Source organism: Exophiala mesophila (genome assembly GCF_000836275.1).
Source record: "Exophiala mesophila strain CBS 40295 unplaced genomic scaffold supercont1.4, whole genome shotgun sequence".
NCBI classification, from domain to species: Eukaryota; Fungi; Ascomycota; class Eurotiomycetes; order Chaetothyriales; family Herpotrichiellaceae; genus Exophiala; species Exophiala mesophila.
This window is the reverse complement of record NW_015622507.1, coordinates 2,501,765-2,521,855: the sequence shown is the minus strand read 5'-3', so window position 1 is coordinate 2,521,855 and position 20,091 is coordinate 2,501,765. Positions and strand designations below refer to the sequence as shown.

The window sequence follows — 20,091 nt, the reverse complement described above, 5'->3', positions numbered from 1 at the left end:
CTCATCAGGGGGATGATGTATTATATCTCTCCATGAGATGACGGTGGCAAAGAGCGACGATTGTTACCAATTCGAGACAACAAGCAATTCTAATGACCTACTCTCTATCACCACTAGATCGTATTGTACTGAGATAATCTGTCTAGGATGCTAAGGGAATTCCAAAACTCAGAAACAGCTTCGAATACAGTTGTCCAAATGGACAACATCAGAGGGTATCAAAATCTACTAGAGACCAGAACCCCTGCCACAAATTCGCCGCGTGAACTGTCATTATCCTTTTCCAAAACCTGCAATCAATCCCTTCATCCCGCAGTAAATCAATCTACCAAGTCCATGGTAGAAACATGGCATTGTGCGACATCTCCTCTTTCAACTCCGCGTGATAACTCATAAGTGATAACTGTGAAGTCGCTGTACGTCAACATCAGCCTATACCTGGTGCTGTTCTCGGCCGCATTCCAGGGATTGCTTTGTGGTGGGAGAGTCCATTCTCGTATTTCTCGATGCTGTCCTGATGACACAGGGTCGTGTTGGTCATACGAGAACCGCTTCCGTTTCGTCCCTTGCCCGGCATCCATAGGACTGCTTTCAACGTCGGCTCCTCGGCCATCTCTGGGAATTTGAGAAGCATCGTCTCTCAAGACGACGACAGTGGGATCAAAAGAAGTGTCTACCCCATCAACTACCCCATCTGTGCCCCATGCTCTGTGACTCTCTCCATCCGACGACGACTCAGAGTACTCAGATCTGGTCTGGCCTTGCAGAGGGGACACCGCAATTCCCAACAATGGTTTCAAGGGTCGGACCTTATGAGACTCTTGTTTCCTTGTCGGCAACGTCCAGTCCGTTCGAAGCCCAAAAGTGCCATTTTTACTTCTAGTCAGGACACAAATTGCACATCGTCCAATCTGAGAAGCGATCACCACAATTCCCAAGGGGGGAATGAACTGGATCATGTTGAGACGATCGAAATGGGAAAAGTGGTGTACCTCTAGTACCGGTGGTAAGGCTTGTGTCAGGATGCTGGCGCAGTAGACGTGTGCTCTATCTGCGTCTGGGCCATTGAAGAGTCTCAGGTTGGACGTACTGCAGTGTAGTATGGGAAAATTTGGTATCTCGGGTGGTAGTACAGATGATGGCAAAGTCTTGGAGTGGGTGGGAGAGCCTGACTGAATCAGTTCCTCTGTCTCTTGATATGTTCGTTGTGCGAGACTGGACAAGGAGCTGATGCTCTGCTGGTCGAGGGAGGAGCCTTCGACTTCATCTTCATCAGAGCTGGAGTCGTAATGAAGCTCTGTTTCCAGCATCATCTGGTCAGTCGAGGGAACTTCTGGGATCTCAACCACAACAGAGACAGAAAATGGCGACTCGTTATTGTGAGGATCGGATCTGTCAATATCAAGATCCGAACCTGCATCACTCGCCCCGGATTCATCTCGCAGTATGTCCTCCGATGAAGGGGTGTCCTCCAAAGTGGTGACATAGGATGAAGACGTTGTAGGTCTTTGTCCTTGCGAAGTCGAGTCAAACAAAAGCTGGGAGTGTAGGACCGGACTCTGCTGTGAAGTGACTGACTCATCTGAGTTCCCAGTCTCGTCATCGGACCACATGTTGCTTGGCCCATCCCAGTCTTGACCATCATCTGAATCGTCCGAGGCTTCGTACAAAAGAGGATGAGCATGACTATGACCGGGAGTCCGCAAACGGACAATATTAGTCAAATCATAGCTCTCCCCTGTGGCACCATAACACAGGGCCGCTCTCGAGTGACCACAGAACTCCTCCATACTCTGGGCCAGGCCAAACATCTCCGGATCCAGTGCAGCTACAAGCCAGCCACCCTCACGATGGCGACGTAAGCCTAGGTGGGGTCCTCTCTCAGTCAAATCCCATGAACGATGACAGATTGCCCGCCAGACATGCCATATTTTGGTGGCCCCGTCAATGTCGGTGCTCAGAAGCCATCTTCCGTATGGATCTTGAAGGGTGTTCACAAATGACACGCATGGTATGTTGGAGTCATGACCATCGAACCCTGAGAGAACTATTTTGTAATTTCGGTCGCGAGAGGGATCATCGACACCACGTGAAGGGTCCCAATCGTGCCAATCAGAACCGGATGAGCTTTCGAGGGGATCCGATTCATCATCAAGGCCCTCATCGCCGCTGTCACGCTCAGTCAGTGCAAAAGCAAACACCCATATTGTTGCACAAGGATTGTCTGCTGGTATGTGATAAGGGGTGTTAGCAGACACGGCAATCAGGCGAGCCTGCGTGTGAATGGAGAGGCCCCAAGCGGATTCATGAACCCAATGAGTGAAGAAAGGTTGCAATCCTAGAACATCACTGCTAGCGGTCGTGGAAAAAGCAAAGGGCTTTCGGAGGATGGCATCTTGGATAGAGCGAGTGTAATACGCTGCGATGTTGCCCGAGTCGGTCGCAAGTAGTAAGATCTCTTGACTACCAAGATCTCCGACCATCAAATGGTTGATTGAGTGTGCATTATTAGGGTCAATGTAGCCCCTAGCGCCGGCTTTAGCAAGAGCTTGAGGAATGACGAGTTCAGGTGTCCTTCCAAGAGTTTGGAATGGGAATTCAGGTCTGTACACGAGAACAGAAGACAGTGAGGCGACGAAATAGAGATTGTGTCGTTGGGAAAGGGCGGTGAGATTATTCCGCCAGAGTGCATGTGGCGGAGGATCATACAGCTCATTCCTTTTGAACCTGTCAGGACCATTTTCGACGCTGTGGAAGCCGATCTTGACTGAAGCAAATGTCCGACGATCGATTTCCATATTGGAGCTGGCGAGCGATGGAAAACGCCAGGGGTTGACCAGTATCAAATCTGGAAGAAGAATGGTCTCCTGGGGGCCTCAGGTGGGAGCTGGCATGATGGCAGTTGAGACAAAATGCAATGATAGCGTCTGTCTCTGCCTGAGCAAGGACTGATAGAGAGAGCTCTCAAGACAGCCTGACTTGGCTCCTTTGCCTGGTTTTGGTCGTCGACGCCACGGTCAGTAAGAGTTTAGGTTAGCCGAACTGATAAGACCAGTATGACATTAGTCTTGGTCGAGGTCTAACAGCTGATCGTAGACCACCGTCTGCAACAGATGGGTGTTGACGACTTATCTGACATTCGAGGCTGCAAGTTATATCATTGGGGCGCACCGGAATTGTATCACCGACAGGTGTAGTTGTCTGCAGGTCAGGGATGAGGATGAACCAGCCAGGATGTACTGAGGATCTGACTCAATGAACCTGGTGTTGTGCAACATGAGAAAGCGAGGATGGCATGTTGACGTTGATGTTGGTTGATAATCGCGGAAGAACCATGCCAAGGCCAGGTGTGTCACTTGGAGGGGAGGAGGGGCACAGGGGCTGATTTAATTATCTAATGGGCGGTCTGCGCCCCGATCGGCCTAGTTTTTATGCGGGCAACCATCTAACTTATCAAATTCAATGAGCCCGAGAGCCCGCAAGTGCCCCCTATCGGCCCCGCACATAATGATCTCCGGGCGCTTCGAGGGGATGAACACTTGCAGGACACAAGGGTGAGGCTCAGGCTGCAAGCATACCCGTTTAGTTATGAACTTCCCTGCGCTTAGGGTACGATAGGCACTGTACATGCTGTACACGCAGCATTCTGTGGGCACGTTGTTGCCGCTACGGGGCACGTCAGCCCCTCCAAGTATAACGAGCTTAACTGGCTGAAATTTACAGGCTTAAGCCCTGCGAACGGTCCACCTGCAAGCCACTTTGCAACTCCATCCTGAGTTGAGTAAAGGAAAAAGAGGACAAAAGATCCAGATCAGACATCATCTTTTCTACATATCTCTCTTCCTCAAAACTCGGGCACTTTCAGGTACCCGTCATCTCAATCCCAACCAATGTCACCGCCGCCAACGATTGCATTTTTCTGTCCAAGTCGGCAATCTAACCTGATCAGTTGCGTCTAAATTGTACTTTTTGTCCAGGACTGCGAGTCCGACTTGGACGTGTCCTGTCCTTTCACTCCATTTTGTCATCATCCTGCAGACCTGTCACCTGCACGACCCTCTGTGCCATTTCATTCTAACCCTTTTCACCGTCCTGCATCGACCTTACGAACGAGGCCTACAATTCCTGCACGCGCCGAGGCTTGCCATCCTCGTGTTACAGAACACATCACACATCACACCAATATCCAGAGCCTCTTTTCCCTTCCCCTCTTCTTTCCTCGTTATCCTGACCTTCTTTCGACATGGATCTCCTAGCCACAGTTCGCAAGGAAGGTTCTCGGGGTGGCCGTGGCGATTTCCAATGGTCTGACGTTCAAACCTCGTCCCACCGCGAAAATTACCTGGGTCATTCCCTTATGGCCCCAGTCGGCCGCTGGCAAAAAGGTCGCGATTTGAACTGGTATGCAAAGGGCGATAGGGACAATAAAGTCGATGGAGAATCTCAGGAAGATCCTGCGGCGAGGGCTGCTCGTGAGAGAAAGGAAGAGATTCGAAAAGTTAAAGAAGTAGAGGAAGATGCACTAGCCAGAGCACTCGGTCTGCCGGTCCCAGAACGAAATAATCCCAATATGGAACAACTAGGGACTCAACGAGAAGTAGGGAAATTGTTGAAGGAGGCTGCAGACGGACAAGACCCTGTCCCTTCGAGGGGTGTGGGATATGGTCACGCTTCTACTGCGTCTGGAGCAGGTCCGGTGACTGATCGAATTCAGGGTACTGATAACCCACAAGATGATAAGGAGCTGCAGTATGCACTGAAAGAGTACAAGCGGAGACACAGAGATGACAGACGTTCAAGTCGAAGCGCAAGTCGAGAACGCCACCGACATCGAGACCATGGCCGAGATCGTGAACACAGAAGACGACCCCGGGACGATGAGCGGCACGAGGATAGCCATAGGAGGAGACCACACAGAGATCACCGACACAGAGCATCACCGGACGGCCGAGAAAGACGCAAGCACCGTTCAACATCTCCAGCCCCGGATCGACGTGATTCTTATAGGGCGCGGGATGGTCGAAGGAGCAGATCACCCCATTCCCGTCGCAGCCATCACAAGGACCGTCACTAAAGCAGAAGGCGATACAGTGAGAGATCCACAGATTTCGCATGATTGAATTCTTTATGTCTCAAACTGTAGGTCAAGATTACTGTCAAATAATTCGCTGTCAACATCCTTGACGTCCGAGTCCCCATAGCTCGATCGACGAGCTGCCGCTCCCGTCTGTTTATTGATATCCGCAGATAAGCTCGTCTCGACAAATTCTTCTAGCTCTTCGCTGACCGTCTTGAGCTTTTCCTTGACGCTGTTGATCCCCTCGACCCCAACAATGTGTCGCGCAGGTGGGTTTTCGTGCCCACCGATTGCCGTCAGCGCATGTACGGTTTCAGCCACGAGCATTTCGGTATGCGCTGGACTCAACGGTGGGATTAAGCTGGTCACTTCGTTCCGGCTCAGTAGGTAAGGTCCACTTTGCCTCTCGGCCTCTGACGAAGGGGATGTCATCTCCAAATCTGGTGGAGGAGGATACTCAGCCCGGATGCCTGGTAGTCGGTTTAGTAGGCCGTCAAGGATTCCGCGGAACATTGGGGCACTGTGCCCAAACTCCCTCGTGTATTCCTTCATTGGAGGAGCCGATGTAATTCTGTTGGTCAAGACGCCAATCTCGACACTGGGTTGGACAATGGTCAATTTGACATTGAACGGTGCGATCTCATAAGCGATGCTATCACAGAAGCCTTCTAGTGCCCAATTGGAAGCACAGTACATACTCAATCCAGGGGTGCCCAGGTGACCCGTAATTCCGGTAAGCACAATGATATGACCGTTCATCTGAGACCTCATCTGTGGAATGACGGCTCTGATGATGTGCATGGGACCGAAGAAGTTCTTTTCGAATTGGTCTCTGACTAGGGTCAGGGTACGACGGGTCGCGGCGAGTTCTTCCACAGTGCCAATCACCGTCTCGTTTGTGCAACAGAATAAAATATCGACTTTTCGAAATGTATGAATGGCCGCGGCGACAGCTGCTTGACATTGTGCCACGTTTCTATCGACGACAGCAATTAGTTTCGTCTTGTTTGGTCAAGCACACAGTCAGCATGGCTACCGCGCTGCTAGTAGACTTACGTGATATCCAAGGCCACGACCTTTAGACGCTCCTTCCACCCAACGTGACTTCCCACATCGGCGAGGAAACTCTTGAACTCCTGACTCCGCGCACCGTCGTTCTCAAACTCAGCCTGGAGAATGCCGGACACGACATAGTCGCCATGTTCGAGGACTTGACGTGCGATGGAAATCCCAATTGGCGACTCGCCGGATGTCAACAGCCATACCCTCGGCGCATTGTGTGTTGGGAATTGCGGCGCTGTATTGGGAGGTGCTGTCCCATTCGCCATTACAGATTGAAGAGAGCTGTCATTGCCTGGAGATGCTTGCTCATCTTATGGTAGGATTGCCAATGGAGTCAAGTCCTGAACCGGGCTGATCGACAGCTCAACCGAACCGGCAATGGATATTGATTGATGTGACGTCTTTGGTGAACGAATGGACTGGCTGGCTGTCTTTGAGACCTCACACGGATGAGCGCACAAAGTCGACTTGACATGAGATGTGAAGTATGAGGAGGAGGGAGGAGAAGAGACGTGCCAAGACCCAAGCCTGGACATGGACCCTCCAGGTGGCTCCTTCCCGCTCCCACCCTGCACCTTGCACCTGCCACTTTATCCCTCGGCACCTGGAACAACCGTTGATCCGCTTAAGGCAGGAACCCCAATACGCAATTCACAAGAGGCAGGAACGAGCCCCAGTGGCACCATCCGATCTCTAGATTCCGCGTCTGTCCCACTCCAAGATAATGTAACCACTTCGTCTCCCACTACCGTTACCATAGCCAATCTGCTCCACTGCTTTGTTCTGCGGCCACGGTTTTTATTTGGTGGCGGGCACCTCATCTCAGTCTCTCGACTTCCACCATATCCGAGGGGCCTTCCACTTTCACCTCAACACCAACCATGTGGTAACATCCTCTTCGACTTACTTCTACATCACACCGGGTTGTATTTTCCCTCTAGGCTGCACTCCAGCCAAACCCAAGTCTCGTTATCTTCGTCCGGCTTTGGCTCTTTGTGCATCCCTATCCCACCATGCCTGAACCTCGCGCAGGCGGCGGTCGTCCCGCTGGACAGGAGCAGGAAGGCGGAGGAAAGGTAATTTTCACTCCTAGAGCTGCATGCGCTCCCTGCTGACTACCTTACTTCAGTCACTTTTCCAGTCCATAGCCCAAGGCATTGCCATTTTCATGGCGATTCAGTTCGTCTCCAATCAATTCTTTGGCTCCAAGTCATCCACCACGACAAGCTCCGGTCCCAAACCCGGAACAGTCACCTTTGATCAGCGACCCGAAGCCAACACTGTTGCCAACTATTCCGCAGTTCCTTTCCACATCTCCCCCATTTGGCCAACCGACAGTGAACTTGATATTCAAATCTATGTTTCTCCAGTCACCAAGTTGCCCAAGTTGAGCACTCTACCGAGAGAGATCTTGGTCTTGGATGAAAAGAAATTTAAACAGGGAGATTACAAGGACACCCGTGATATTAGTACAACCATCGAACTGCCCAAAGAAGTCCAACACAATGCCACTCTTCTCGCCCACTTCTTCATTGGCCTGGCTGGCGCTGAACTTGATCCATCTTCTAAAGACTATGATCCTGCCAAAGCCCATCATTTCACTCGACCTCTGACTCAGTATCATGCCAAAAAGAAGGTTCGCAAGTTGAAGAATCTCCTCGACAAATCGGAAGAAGCAGCTGCGGAGCCTGAAGAACCGCAAGGTGTTCAGATTTCTTCATATTACCATCCGAACTTCACCCTTGCTCTGATACCCAACACAGGCGTCCAAGATTGGCGCCAGATGCATCCGGCCGTTCGCAAGAACATTGTCCTAGAACCCACCGGCGCTAGAGACGATTCTGGCCAGAACGGTTGGTACTACCCCGTCTTCTACCTCAATACTTTCTGGCAACTCCGATCCCACATGACCGAATTGAATGACACTGTCTCTTCTGTTCCTTTGAATATCCACCTCTACAACCTCATCAATTGGCAGTACTCTATTCTTGCCTCCATCGATGACGGCATGAAACAGCAGCAGCAACAAGCCGCCTTCGGAACTCCATCACCGACAGGAGGTGATGGAAGTGAAATGGAAAAGTTCAAAGAGATCCTTCTTGACACCAACAGCTATCTTCTCGCGACCACCTTTTTCGTCTCCATCCTCCACATGATCTTCGAGGCCTTGGCTTTCAAAAATGACATTGCTCATTGGCGTAAGAAGAAAGACAATGTTGGAACCTCAGTCCGAACAATTCTTGCCAACGTCTTCATGCAGGCTGTCATCTTTCTCTATCTTGTTGACAACTCTGAGGGCACCAGTTGGATGATTCTCGCGGGACAAGGCTTCGGCATCGTACTTGAGGCCTGGAAAATTACCAAGACGGTCAACGTCCGCTTGCGCGAACCAGCCCCTGACTCCAGATTTTCCTTCCTCCCCTTCGTGGTTGTTTTTGAAGACAAACACAAATTGTCCGAGACGGAGAAGAAGACGCAAGAATACGACGAAATTGCATTCCGATATCTCTATATCGTCGCCATCCCTCTCCTTGGCGCCTATGCCGTCTATAGCCTGGTCTACGAAACCCACAAATCTTGGTACAGCTTTGTGATTGAAACTTTGGTTGGCAGCGTATATGCGTACGGCTTCCTCATGATGGTGCCCAGCCTGTATATCAACTACCGATTGAAATCAGTTGCCCACATGCCCAGCAAAGCCATGACGTACAAGTTCCTCAACACATTTATCGACGATCTCTTTGCGTTTACCATCCGCATGCCTACTCTCCACCGCCTGGCCACTTTGAGAGACGACGTCATCTTCTTTGTCTGGTTATATCAGAAATGGGTCTACAAGGTGGACTATTCTCGGGTGAATGAATTTGGCCAAGGAGGCGACAGTGACGATGAGGATGAGGGTGAAGATAAAAAGGTTGAAGGCCTTGCAGGTCAAGATACCAAGGAGTTAAAGCCGACCGCTGCTGTAGCGAGTGCGAGCGGTGCGGAGAAGAAAGCTGGAGCGAAGAAGAGGAAATGAGTGGACAAGTGGGTTTTGATACAAGCTTGTCTTGGACCTGGACCTGGACCTCGTACAGATCGATTTATTTTGGTGATTATGACTGCGAGGTAGCCATCCGGGTAGGTCGGTAAGGGTCTCTCCAATAATACTACCCCTATTTGTCTAGCCTTCAAAATACTCAAGCGATGTTATCCTTTTTAGCTCCTATCATTTGTCCGTCAATGTTTGTCTATATGAAACTGAGGTTGACTAGTCGATTGACTGACTAATGGACTTCTTGAAGAATTCACCTCTCAACGACTGGAGGGATTTGTCATCTCTTCATTTGAATACTTTATATGTCCAAATCATTGGTTCCCACATGAATCTCAACAAAGTCAACAGATGATCAAACTGCAAGTCACGTCTTCATCAAAGGATCAACCACTGAAAGATAATCTTTCTTTCTTTCTTTCTTTCTTTGAGACCTGTCATTTATGTATTGGCAATTCAGCTGGTGTTGATATAAAAGACAGACAGATGAGTTGAAGAGTTGATCGAGTACTATTTTCCTAAATAGTTGAACCTGGCTTGATAATAACAAAGGGAATAAACCCAAGAAGGGAAGACGGTGTCATCAAGCCTGTCCTGACGCACGAGACCATACCAGACTCCATCCTCCTATCCCTGGTCCAGACCTTACTCCATACTCCTATCCTATCCTATCCTATCCTCCTACACCATACTCCCATACTCCCATACCCTATCCCATCACACCATACGCCATCCTACCCTACGCCAACCCGACTCATCTCAGGCCTGTCATCCACAATCTGACTTGGTAATACAAAGGGAAGGAATTGAACGAAAGAATGAAACGATTGTTGGTCCAGGGTTCTCTGTATGCCCTTCTCTTAACTTTCCCCTTTTCACTCAATGATTGACCATGTACTTGAGCTCCTACTCAAACATTCCGAGAGGTTGGGAGGCAGGGTGAATGTTCTTGGAGATGTTCTGCATACCCGATACGTCAGCAACCTTCTCAGAGTCTGGGATAGGGGTCGTATCATGTTGTCTTACCATGGGTCGCCGTCTAGGTATTCAAGGCGATACATGTGATGAGGGGAGAGTTGGTTTTGACCCTATTTGCGCTGTTTCGGGGGAGCAAGATCCTCTTGTCGACGATTCGAAGGTTGACCATCGGGCTTCGTTTTGGAAGCATTCTTGCGACGACCAGTGCACCCAGGATATGGGCAGTTCGTACTGTTGTAGCGAATGCTATTCCAGTTGCCACACTCGGAGCATTCCCATAGTGATTCTGGGGCGTACTCTCTCGACTTGCCACTGGACGACATTTTGAAGAGGATGAAGGGGCTAAGTAGACGTGATGTGTTTGGGAAAGCTCGGAAGATGAAATGCTTGAAGCTTTGAACTGTTGGTATACTGTGAGGATGAGATGCTGGAGTATTCGACTGTTTGTCGATGTGTCTTGGAACAGGTGAGTAGACGAGAATCAGATTGATATGAATAAGTACTTATACTTCATTGCCCCCTTTAGGGTCAGCAGCGATCGAGATGGAGCGTCCATGATAGAAGGAGGCGGTGTGACAAGACGGCCAGCAATCCAAGTCTGCCTTTCCAATGTTTGTGTGTGGTCATAGGATAAGAGCTTCAAATGGTCACATACCGGGGCCTCCGGGCTCGACGGGACAGATTGCCTATAGCACTGCTTCAGGAACTTCCGATATTAACAAGGATCTTCGGTCTCATATGTTTATTGGTTGCTCCGTCGTCAACGACTCGAAAGCTCCTCATACACTTCGCGGCATTACGAAGATTGGTGGCGGACAAATGCGAGAAGATGGAGACCTGCAATCCCAATGGACCTCCATGAATTTTGCTCCAGTGGACCAGTGATGGACGCTTGTCAGGAGAAAAGTGCGAATTTGATGTTGATGGATCTCGTCTGGGAGTGAAAATTGGGAGGGTATGTGGCACATTCATTGAGTGATGCTGGAAACCTCCTCTATTGTAGGCGTCCCCAGAAGGACTCGACAGCCGGGGATACCTCCCTGTGTCTTGAGAAGGCATCTGCGGGCTCACAGGCTGATTCGCCCAAAAGGCCTTGTACACCGCACATCAGGGGACGTCAGATGGAAAGTGGGACGAGTGTGCTCGTCGTACGTTTCGAGGTCTCAATATGTGAGAGCAACGTCGTTTCCTGTTTGGCCCACCCGATCGTGAGTAACCTTTTGTGTTTGAACTAAACTGTCTGATGTTGGGCTAGTGCGTAGTCAGTTCTTTGGAAAACAAGAGGTAAGTACTTTTGGCAATCCGACAAATACGTGAGAGTTGTCCACCCGCCATGAGCACTCAGCATCTCGGAGCCATACCCATTCCTCCTGCCACAGCGCTCCGCTTGCCGGTTCTCGATTGGCGAATTCGTGAGACGCCGAGCAGAGCACAAGGGCGGTAGGGATGGCTAAGCTCTTTCAAACGGCGCAATCGTGGCGCTGTAAGGTTGCCCTTTTGCCTGGCTGATTCCTTTTCCAAGGGATACTACAGGCTCCTCGTGAACGCGCAACTCCTTTTGACCATAACAGGCTACCGCAATGCGATTGCTCGCGTTTCCGTCTCGCGAGGAGGACGTGATTCCTTCACGACCATAGGAGGTTGGAGGTCTGATGACTCGAGCCAGATCCATCTGATTATCTGCCTTAGGTACCATCGAAGACTCCAGGTTTCGACAAAGGACGAGGTGATAATGAGAATCTGGCCCCAATGGTGCGGTGCGTTGGGCAACCCTAGCACGCCCCTCGCCCTAGGTTTCGGATCTGCGTTCTCGCCTAATAACAGCTAAATTACAGACCCCTGCGCCTTACGTCAGGCCAGGCACATCCAGCAGCATCTCTCACATCTGCCTGAAATCAAACCAAGGTTCACTGTCCATCACCATTTGCTGCTGCAAAATTCCCACGGGTTCTTTTGATATGGGCTGTGTACACTACACAGCCCTCAGCCCGCCAAAAGTCACGGACAGACAGATTCGCCAAGATAACTTTGTATGTTGATCAAAGTGAAGCGTGAGCATGATGCCGCTGCGAACAAATAGGTATGCAAGATTATAAGGCCACAAGGCCATCAGATTTAAAACGGAGCCGTGAAGGCCCACCCCCCTATGTATGACTCAAGGAAAGGCACACAAATACCCAGGATGATAGCAACAGCAATAGCAACGGTATGGTTATGCAGATCGCTGACCAGGGATTCAGTCCCATTCCAGCCAGAAACGACGTCGAATCCCCAATAATTCTCCCTCGAGACCTGAGGTGTTTCTTGAATCTCGGATCAAAGGTCAGCATCCCCTTTGACAAGGTCCAGGCCAGTTCGGCAGATGAAGAATCACACCACCTCCGGCAGGCTGATCCTTGCTGAAATGCACGGGAAAAAAAGGCATCCATTTAGTTCGCGAACGGTCCTTGGTGTATTTCCTGGGATCGCCCTAGGAGGCGTGAGCTACTTTTGACGGAACAATGTCACCGCCACTGCAAGGGACAAGACAATGTACCGTTATACAAGCAGCTGCATAGTATACGGGGAAGAAATCTAGGCAGTCTGCAAGGTGAGCCTGAGGAGTCCACCCACGCGGTCTAGCCCTGATAGATTGCAAAGTTCCATCCCGGATTCCCCGTCGATCACAACAAAGAGTCCATGCTTCGTGACATTATGACGTGGTTACACAAAGATTGGCCACAAGATTCACTCAACACCAATATTGCCTATCAGCAATCTATCTGGTCACACCGCAGGTTCATGCATATTCCCTACGAGAGAAACTGCTTCACGACTTGAGCCTGAAGTTTCGAAACACCAGCGGTCGAATTGCCCCTGAGAGGGACCACGTATTCAAGCCACATCCCTTGGACTGGGATTCAGGATCTTGCGGTGTACACAGGCAATGGCCACGGTGTCTTCATTTCGATGAATTGTGTGGCGCTCGCCGAAAGAACTTGGCAATAGAAGTAGCTTCAAGTCGTGGCGGTGAAAGGGACAAGAATGTGGTGAGGGTGGTGAGCATGAAATCTGCCTTCTGGATGCCTTGCGACATCTATTCGCAAAAGCGCACGTTGATAACCATTTCTGAGAAATTTACAACATTTTCTTTCCTCAACGTGCATCTCCTCTCGCTGCAAATAGTCTAGGCTACTATGCAAAACGCCCATTTGGACTGATTTTCGAAGCCACAGGCAGGCTGAACCTGGCCCATGGTCTGTTGTGCGAGATACGATCTAGCTATAGATACCCTAGACTCATGAGCAGGTAAGACGCCATTTCAAGGCAACACGACAAACATGGAAATTAGCCTCGAAGCGATAGGCTGAATTGATTTCTAGATGCAGAAGAAAGAACAAAAGAAAACAATGTGGCGTTGTCGATCTAAACATATTTTTTTTGATTGGTGGAACAAGTAGATCTCAGGCAGCAAGGTACCGTACTCTGTACTTCCAGATTCTCCATGTTTCGAAACCCTCCCTTGGAAAACATCCATATGTCACCACTTGCATGGCATAGCAGGGTCCGGTGATAGTGACAGTGACAGCATAATGTCATGTCATGTCATGTCATGTCATCAGACACGGCATGTCTCTCACCGCCACTTTTCTCGCTCATGCCGAATACATCTATTCACCAGGACGAAACAAGGCAAACTGGCAACCTCGTGGACCGCGCACGCCTTCCACAAGTCCCAAGAGAATGGCACACTAGTGACAATTGTACCCACAACCGAGTCAAGTGAAGGATATACCAGTAAACACGCGAAAACAAATCCGTCACAGCCACAAAGGCCTCACATGCGAAAGTGAGGCGGAACTTTGTATGAAGAAAGGAATCTTGAAAGTACGAGGCAATACTCGACATCTGGTCCTGGCACGAAAGGTCACGCAGATGATGACCGTTTTCGGAGGTCCCGATGATTCCGGAGGCTGTGACGGCATCGAGGTCACGACGACACACACAGGGAAAATAATTTGAAATTAGTAGTAAGAGGCATGGCATGGCACAGCACATTGGGGTGCGGTGCGGGTTAGTCCTGATTCTGCCTTATAAAAGGCGTCCGCCATCGCAATGCATCCACATCCGTGTCTGACTCATTACTCATTCAACCCAGCATTGGCACTTTGTAGTAGGACAAGGCGGTATGCGATCAAGGAAAGTTGGGAATCGTTGAATTGGTTGAATCTGTTGAATTTCGAATTTCCCTCCCTGAGTCGAGATCGTGGTATAGTATGTATGTATGCATAATTTACGTGCATTATACCACGCATATGCATATGCATATGCATATGCACATGTACGTAAGGTACGTTAGGTAGGTATGCAGAAGCCCAAGGCTAGAAATATCAAACCAACCCTGATACTTGATTTGGGGGCTATGTTCTAGGATAGAATGGGATAGGATAGGAGGGTTTTCATCTTGGAATGGTGGTATGCGGCGTGGAAGCGTTTATGTTTAAGAGGCGTAGAGACAGCAGAGTACATACTGTAGCTGTCCAGAACTTGGTAGTTAGATAGGTAGGTAGTGAGATTCATGCCACGTTTCCCGTTCCGGTATGTACTCATAGGTATCTAAGTACGTGACATAGCCTTGCCACTTTCTATGTATCATGACGCAATGCCAAACATGAACAATTCCGCTCCCCAAGTTCAAGCCAAACATAAATTCAAATCATGTTTATCCATAATCAGATAAAGCCCATACGGTCCATAAGCCCTAGGATCCATATCATCCCACAGCAATTGTAGAACATTAATCGTATTGTCCAAATGTTTCATTTTCCAAGCTCCTCGCTGAAGTTCCCGTACCAAACCAAGTCGATGTTCAGTCCTGACCATACACGAGCCAGCCACAACGATCGGCCAGAGTAAACTGACTGTGTATTGAGAATCAATCACTTGTTGAGCATGGCCGAATAATTTGACGAGATGTTGATCGATGGTGGAGAGGAGGGTAGGGTCTGAAACGGTTGTTCCTGCCAGGGCGGTGGCGAGGAAGATGTATAGACCTTGTCGAAAGACTTCGGCGGCGCTTTGTTTAAGTCTGAAATCTTCTGCTCCTTCTTCTTCCTTTCCTGGTTGGACTGGCGGTGGCATTTCCCAAGCGGTGACGCGGTTGTGAATGTTGTCGTAGGTGTGTTGGAGAGATGCGGTGGGATGGATTGCGCCGGCGGTTTCTTCCGTCAGGCGATGAGATGCGAGAAGACTGGCTTCGGGGATGAGTTGATAGAGTTCGTGGCTGCCGGCGAACATGGTTCCAAAGGTGGGGAATGATGAGATCTGGTCGGGAGACATAATGCAGGTATCGAGAGGGAGAGTTCGATTGGATAATGTCCCATAGGGGGTAATGGTGTTCGTGATGACGAGGTAGGTGTAGAGTTCGACACAAAAGCCTCGTGCGCGAAGTTCATCGGAGCTTGAAGCGATTTCAATCGAGTTTTGAGATGTCAGTGTTTGGACGAGGTAGCGGCTGGCGCGGAGGTGGTTGAACATCGTTCCTTTGGTGTCTCCAGAGACGATCTGTGCAACTGTTGGTACGAGAAGGGCGAATGCGAATCGTTCTCCGGTGATGTTGACTTACCTCATAGTGAGCTGCGACTAGCAGTATTCGGAGCAGTCTGTCAGCCTTGCCGATGTCGTTATGGTCCAGGGTAGTTAGCTCGGATCGCAAGCCACCGATCAACCTCGAGTAATGCAGCCTCGTGGCAGTGACGAGCTCAAAGTTGTCAGGGTCTTTGTATGTCATGTGAGCCCCACTCAATGACAGCAGGCCATGCATAAGCAAATCATCCGTATAGCCAATACGAAGGAGGATGGTAAGGAAGGGATTGTGCTTCATGCGAGTCATGGCGAAGAACGAAACAGTCTCACTGAGATAGTGTTCGAGGAGCATGCTCGATTGAGGGGTGAGTGAGCCTGCACGCTCGTCACCAACATCAACAATCGACAACGACGAATGAGCAGATATTTTGAGAGACAGCTGGGTTTGAGGTGACTCGTCAGGTTCACTCCATATTCCCTCGGGCCAATTGCATTCCAGACTGTTCCGCCGACATCCTGCACACCGCGGCTTGCTCTGGTCGCACTTCTTTTTGCGAGATCTGCACGTCAAGCATCCGGCCTTTGTTCGACAAAAGCGAGGTCGGGGTTTGGGCGGCATTCTTGTCCGCCCCGCTGAGGAGGGGAGGGGGTGTGTTTCTGAACGGCGCTTGAAACGCGGGTAATCACGCTTCTATATTGGTCTTGAAGTCAGGGCCCTCAATCAAAGCTGGCAGTAGCACTGCCTAGCAGGAGATATGGGTTCCAGAACCTCTTCAACGTCATTATCGGTTCTTTGTCGGTCAGGCACCTTGGACGTGTCGTCTAAAAGTGGATACGAGATACGAAAGCGGAGAGACGAAGGAGCGGAGGGATGTCTTGGCCATCTTGGCGCCAAAAGTAGTCAGCGTAGGTTTTTCCCCGCATCAGCATCCTAATCGGCCGCGGCTACAAGTAAAGGATTCTGCATAGCGCGGGTAATTGATGCAGAGCGCGGGTAATTCAACCCAAGTCTGGTTTTCGGTCCATTTTGTGTATCTTCTGCTTGCTGCCTAGCCAATATCATATACCAAGTTTGACGATGTAACGACTGATCAAGCACCGCCTTCTGGGGTTGTGGGCCATCGATGCGTGTTGATGCCCACGTCATTCCACAGAAATGGGCTGGTGTTTGAGATTGGGACGTAAATATTGCGAGAATGCTTTCCGTAGTGCCAACAGGAATATCTATAAAAGATGGGTGTTTTCGCCCTCGACTGGAAGGTATTCTTCAGAGACCATCAAGACTTGAAACTTGTAAAGATGAAATCTAGCTCGCACAAAACCATTCTCACCACATTATTAACCACCATGGCAACACAAGCCACTTTCTCTGGCATTGCGACTGCGGCGGCAGCAGGAGGCAAGCCCAAATGGACTGATTGGTCTTCAACTGGTCCACCCACAGAAGTTGATGCGGTCGTGATCGGTGGAGGTTTCTCTGGGCTCACAGCAGCGTATGATTTGCAACAGAGTGGACTGAGCACAGTAGTGCTAGAGGCTAGGGACAGACTGGGGGGCCGATCTTGGTCGTATCAACTGGAGAGTGGACCTGGAATTGTCGAATTGGGTGCGACGTGGATCAACAACAGCACACAGCCATCAGTTTTCAGTCTTGCTGAAAAGTTTGGATTGACAACAATCGAGCAGTACATCAAAGGAGATCAAATCATCCAAGGTCCCGATGGAGAGGTCTTCAGACTTCCGTCGCTAGATCAGTTGAGTGTGAGTTGACCGGACGGACAAAGCGTGAGGAGTTCGCTACGGCCAAATACTGACTGTTGATTATATAGGTGGATCCATCCCCCGAACCGAGTCCTGAACTGGAGGCGCTTCAGCTCGCAGGCACACTCATGGCTCTGATCAACGAGGCAGCCGATAAGGTTGATATTCGTCGACCGAACCAATTCCCTGAAGAACAGGATGTGACTGTTGCGGAATGGGTTGCTCAGCAGGGTCTGTGGGACAATCTCGTGGTCCAAGCATTCACCAGGCAACTGACATCGACTCTTGTTGGTCGAGAACCTCACGAGCTTGGGGTACAATACTTTTTGGACTATGTCAAGTCTGGACTTGGGTTCGACAGTCTGGGCAGTGAGAAGGCCGATGGAGCTCAATATCTGATGATTAAAGAAGGTCAGTAATCAAGATGAGAATGTTGGATATGTGTGTCCATGTGCCATTGTGGAATGCCTGGCTGACGGGGTTGTGCTGATAGGTACTTCCGCCATTGCGACCGAACTCGCCAAAGCCATGACATCTGGTAGCGTGCTCACCAGCGCTCCTGCAACTAGCATCGTCCAGACCAAGGACCACGTCATTGTCAGCACCAAGTCCGGGCAGAAATTTAAGAGCAAGAAGGTGATAATGGCCAACCCGACCAACACATACAAAGAAATTGATTTCGCGCCTGGCCTCCCAGAAGAAAAGAAGATTGTTGTGTCCAACACTATGCCGGGGATCTACGCCAAGATGATCCTGACCTATAGTAGCCCTTGGTGGCGCGAGGCAGGTCTACAGGGCAAGTTCACGTCATTGGTGGGACCAGCTTGTTTTGGGTGGGAGATCTCGGTGCCAGATTTATCGCAGTACAGTTTGGCGGTATTTGTCTCGGGGGATGTCGCACGTGAATGGCATCAATTGCCGGCGGATCAACAAAAGAAGTCAATCATTGAGCATATGGGCCAGATGGTGGGTGAGGAACTGGCAGAAAAGGCACATGACGTGCTCGAGGTCAACTATGTTGAGTGGACCAAGGAGGAGCATATCTGGGGAGGACCGACGAGCTCCATGGGGCCAGGATTGTTGCGCAAACATGGACAGGCGTTAAGAGAACCGTTTGGTCATGTCCATTTCGCTGGTGGCGAGACGGCGTTCGAGTGGAAGGGGTATTTGGAGGGCGCAGTCACGGCGGGCCAGAGGGCAGCCAAAGAGGTCATTGAGTCCCTGAAAGGAGAGGAGTAGCCTGAATCGACTTGAAGAATGCAATGCCGGATATGGAGTTCTAAATGGGTATGAATATATGGAGCCGAAGCAGGCGCTTGGGCTGGTCATGTGACTTCAGGTGAGGCGAGTGGTTGTCCCAGGGGTCGACATGGATCGAGGTTGTGTTTGAGTTTCCTTTGTAACGCAGGTACAGAGGCGAAATGGTGTCACTATGCGTTGGTCGTCATCATGCACCAGTCGGATCATTCGAGATCCTGACCGCCTCTGACCAGTCGACAGAAGTGGCTGGGTGGCGGAGAAACTGGATGATTGGTTTAGAGTAGCTCACAGGGATCCTCGATTCAAGGGACGGTAGTTCATGGTGGAATCAGCTCTGGTAAACATGGCATAATGACATGCTGACATGGATCAATTCCCCCTGTTCCACCCGTCGGGTATCTGCAGACGATGCTTTTGCTTATATAAAGTCACATGATTTTCAAGTCGTATATATACACATGAATGGTGACAGGAGGGAGATATGACGAGGTCAAAAGATGTTAAAACTCCCCAAATGCCGACAAGGCAAACATCAGGCCAAAGCTGATCTTGAAAGCGACATTGTCATTGATGGCACTCCTGAGATTGACACCCTTGACATAACGCTGGAGACGATCGACGGGGATGAAATTGTATCCCTTTCTCGCCGCATACTAACATTATGTTTAGCATAAGATGATTTCTCGACCAATTGTAGTGTATACATACCTGCCAAATGACAATTCCCAAGCCGAGTAACAGAGTCAAGCTGGTGGAAAACGCACTGAGGACAAGACCGGCGCCGAGTCCCAATATGGCACCTAGACTGATCTGCTTGACGGCGGCTGGGTTGAGCGTCTTGCCGTCTTTGGTCAAAGGGGTCTTTGCATCTCGCGAGTGGGTATAGGAAGACGAGCTGAACGGGGCGGCGTCCGCAGGTGAGGAAGGTGATGTATCCAGTCGTGCTAGAGGTCGCCCTACCACAAAGGGTGCTGCACCAGCAGAGAGGCCGATTGCAAAGAGTAGGGGGCGGCGTGACCACTGCAGACTTGTTGTTGTTGGGTTTCGCTGGGATGATCTGCGGGTTGCGACGGAGAAGGATGCAGAGATAGGTGAGGAGGATAATGCGTAGGTCCGGGAGGAGAGGGTGAGAGAGGGGAGAGAAGTCGGGCGGAGGAGAGGCCGGAGAAGCATTGTGTATATGCGGTTTGTCGTCTGTGGTGTATAGTGTATTGTAGAGGATAGGTCAGTGGTTAAGAGTCGTGGGTGTGAGGTGAGTGTAGTGGTGTTAGATGATGTTGGATGATGTTTGGGGACGGCGCGTTTAGAGTATGTGATGTCACTCCTTCCTAGTGTCGCTCCTACTAAAAATGGA

General features: G+C 50.1%; 6 protein-coding genes across 6 annotated transcripts; 3 read left to right on the top strand and 3 right to left on the bottom strand.

Moving 5' to 3' along the window:
• Nucleotides 1-96: 96 nt before the first annotated feature.
• PV10_06055 (uncharacterized protein) lies at nt 97-3,252 on the bottom strand. The gene has a single exon (XM_016370804.1). It carries the CDS (start codon nt 2,796-2,798, stop codon nt 321-323), a length of 2,478 nt encoding a protein of 825 aa, XP_016223097.1. The 5' UTR covers nt 2,799-3,252; the 3' UTR covers nt 97-320.
• A 593-nt stretch (nt 3,253-3,845) lies between these two features.
• Nucleotides 3,846-5,888, top strand: PV10_06054 (uncharacterized protein). Its single transcript, XM_016370803.1, has one exon. The coding sequence runs from the start codon at nt 4,244-4,246 to the stop codon at nt 5,072-5,074; it is 831 nt and encodes a 276-aa protein (XP_016223096.1). The 5' UTR covers nt 3,846-4,243; the 3' UTR covers nt 5,075-5,888.
• On the bottom strand, nt 5,103-6,593 carry PV10_06053 (uncharacterized protein). Its single transcript, XM_016370802.1, has 2 exons — nt 6,134-6,593; nt 5,103-6,053 (listed from the first exon to the last, which is right to left on the bottom strand). Exons 1-2 carry the CDS (start codon nt 6,403-6,405, stop codon nt 5,126-5,128), a joined length of 1,200 nt encoding a protein of 399 aa, XP_016223095.1. The 5' UTR covers nt 6,406-6,593; the 3' UTR covers nt 5,103-5,125.
• Nucleotides 6,594-6,979: 386 nt separating this feature from the next.
• PV10_06052 (uncharacterized protein) lies at nt 6,980-9,354 on the top strand. Its single transcript, XM_016370801.1, has 2 exons — nt 6,980-7,215; nt 7,269-9,354. Exons 1-2 carry the CDS (start codon nt 7,153-7,155, stop codon nt 9,156-9,158), a joined length of 1,953 nt encoding a protein of 650 aa, XP_016223094.1. The 5' UTR covers nt 6,980-7,152; the 3' UTR covers nt 9,159-9,354.
• A 7,709-nt stretch (nt 9,355-17,063) lies between these two features.
• On the top strand, nt 17,064-18,716 carry PV10_06051 (uncharacterized protein; the record flags this gene model as incomplete). Its single annotated transcript, XM_016370800.1, has 3 exons — nt 17,064-17,477; nt 17,546-17,888; nt 17,971-18,716. 3 exons carry the CDS (start codon nt 17,064-17,066, stop codon nt 18,714-18,716), a joined length of 1,503 nt encoding a protein of 500 aa, XP_016223093.1.
• PV10_06050 (uncharacterized protein) lies at nt 18,680-20,009 on the bottom strand. The gene is made up of 2 exons (XM_016370799.1): nt 19,446-20,009; nt 18,680-19,390 (listed from the first exon to the last, which is right to left on the bottom strand). Exons 1-2 carry the CDS (start codon nt 19,908-19,910, stop codon nt 19,238-19,240), a joined length of 618 nt encoding a protein of 205 aa, XP_016223092.1. The 5' UTR covers nt 19,911-20,009; the 3' UTR covers nt 18,680-19,237.
• Between the last annotated feature and the right edge of the window lie 82 nt (nt 20,010-20,091).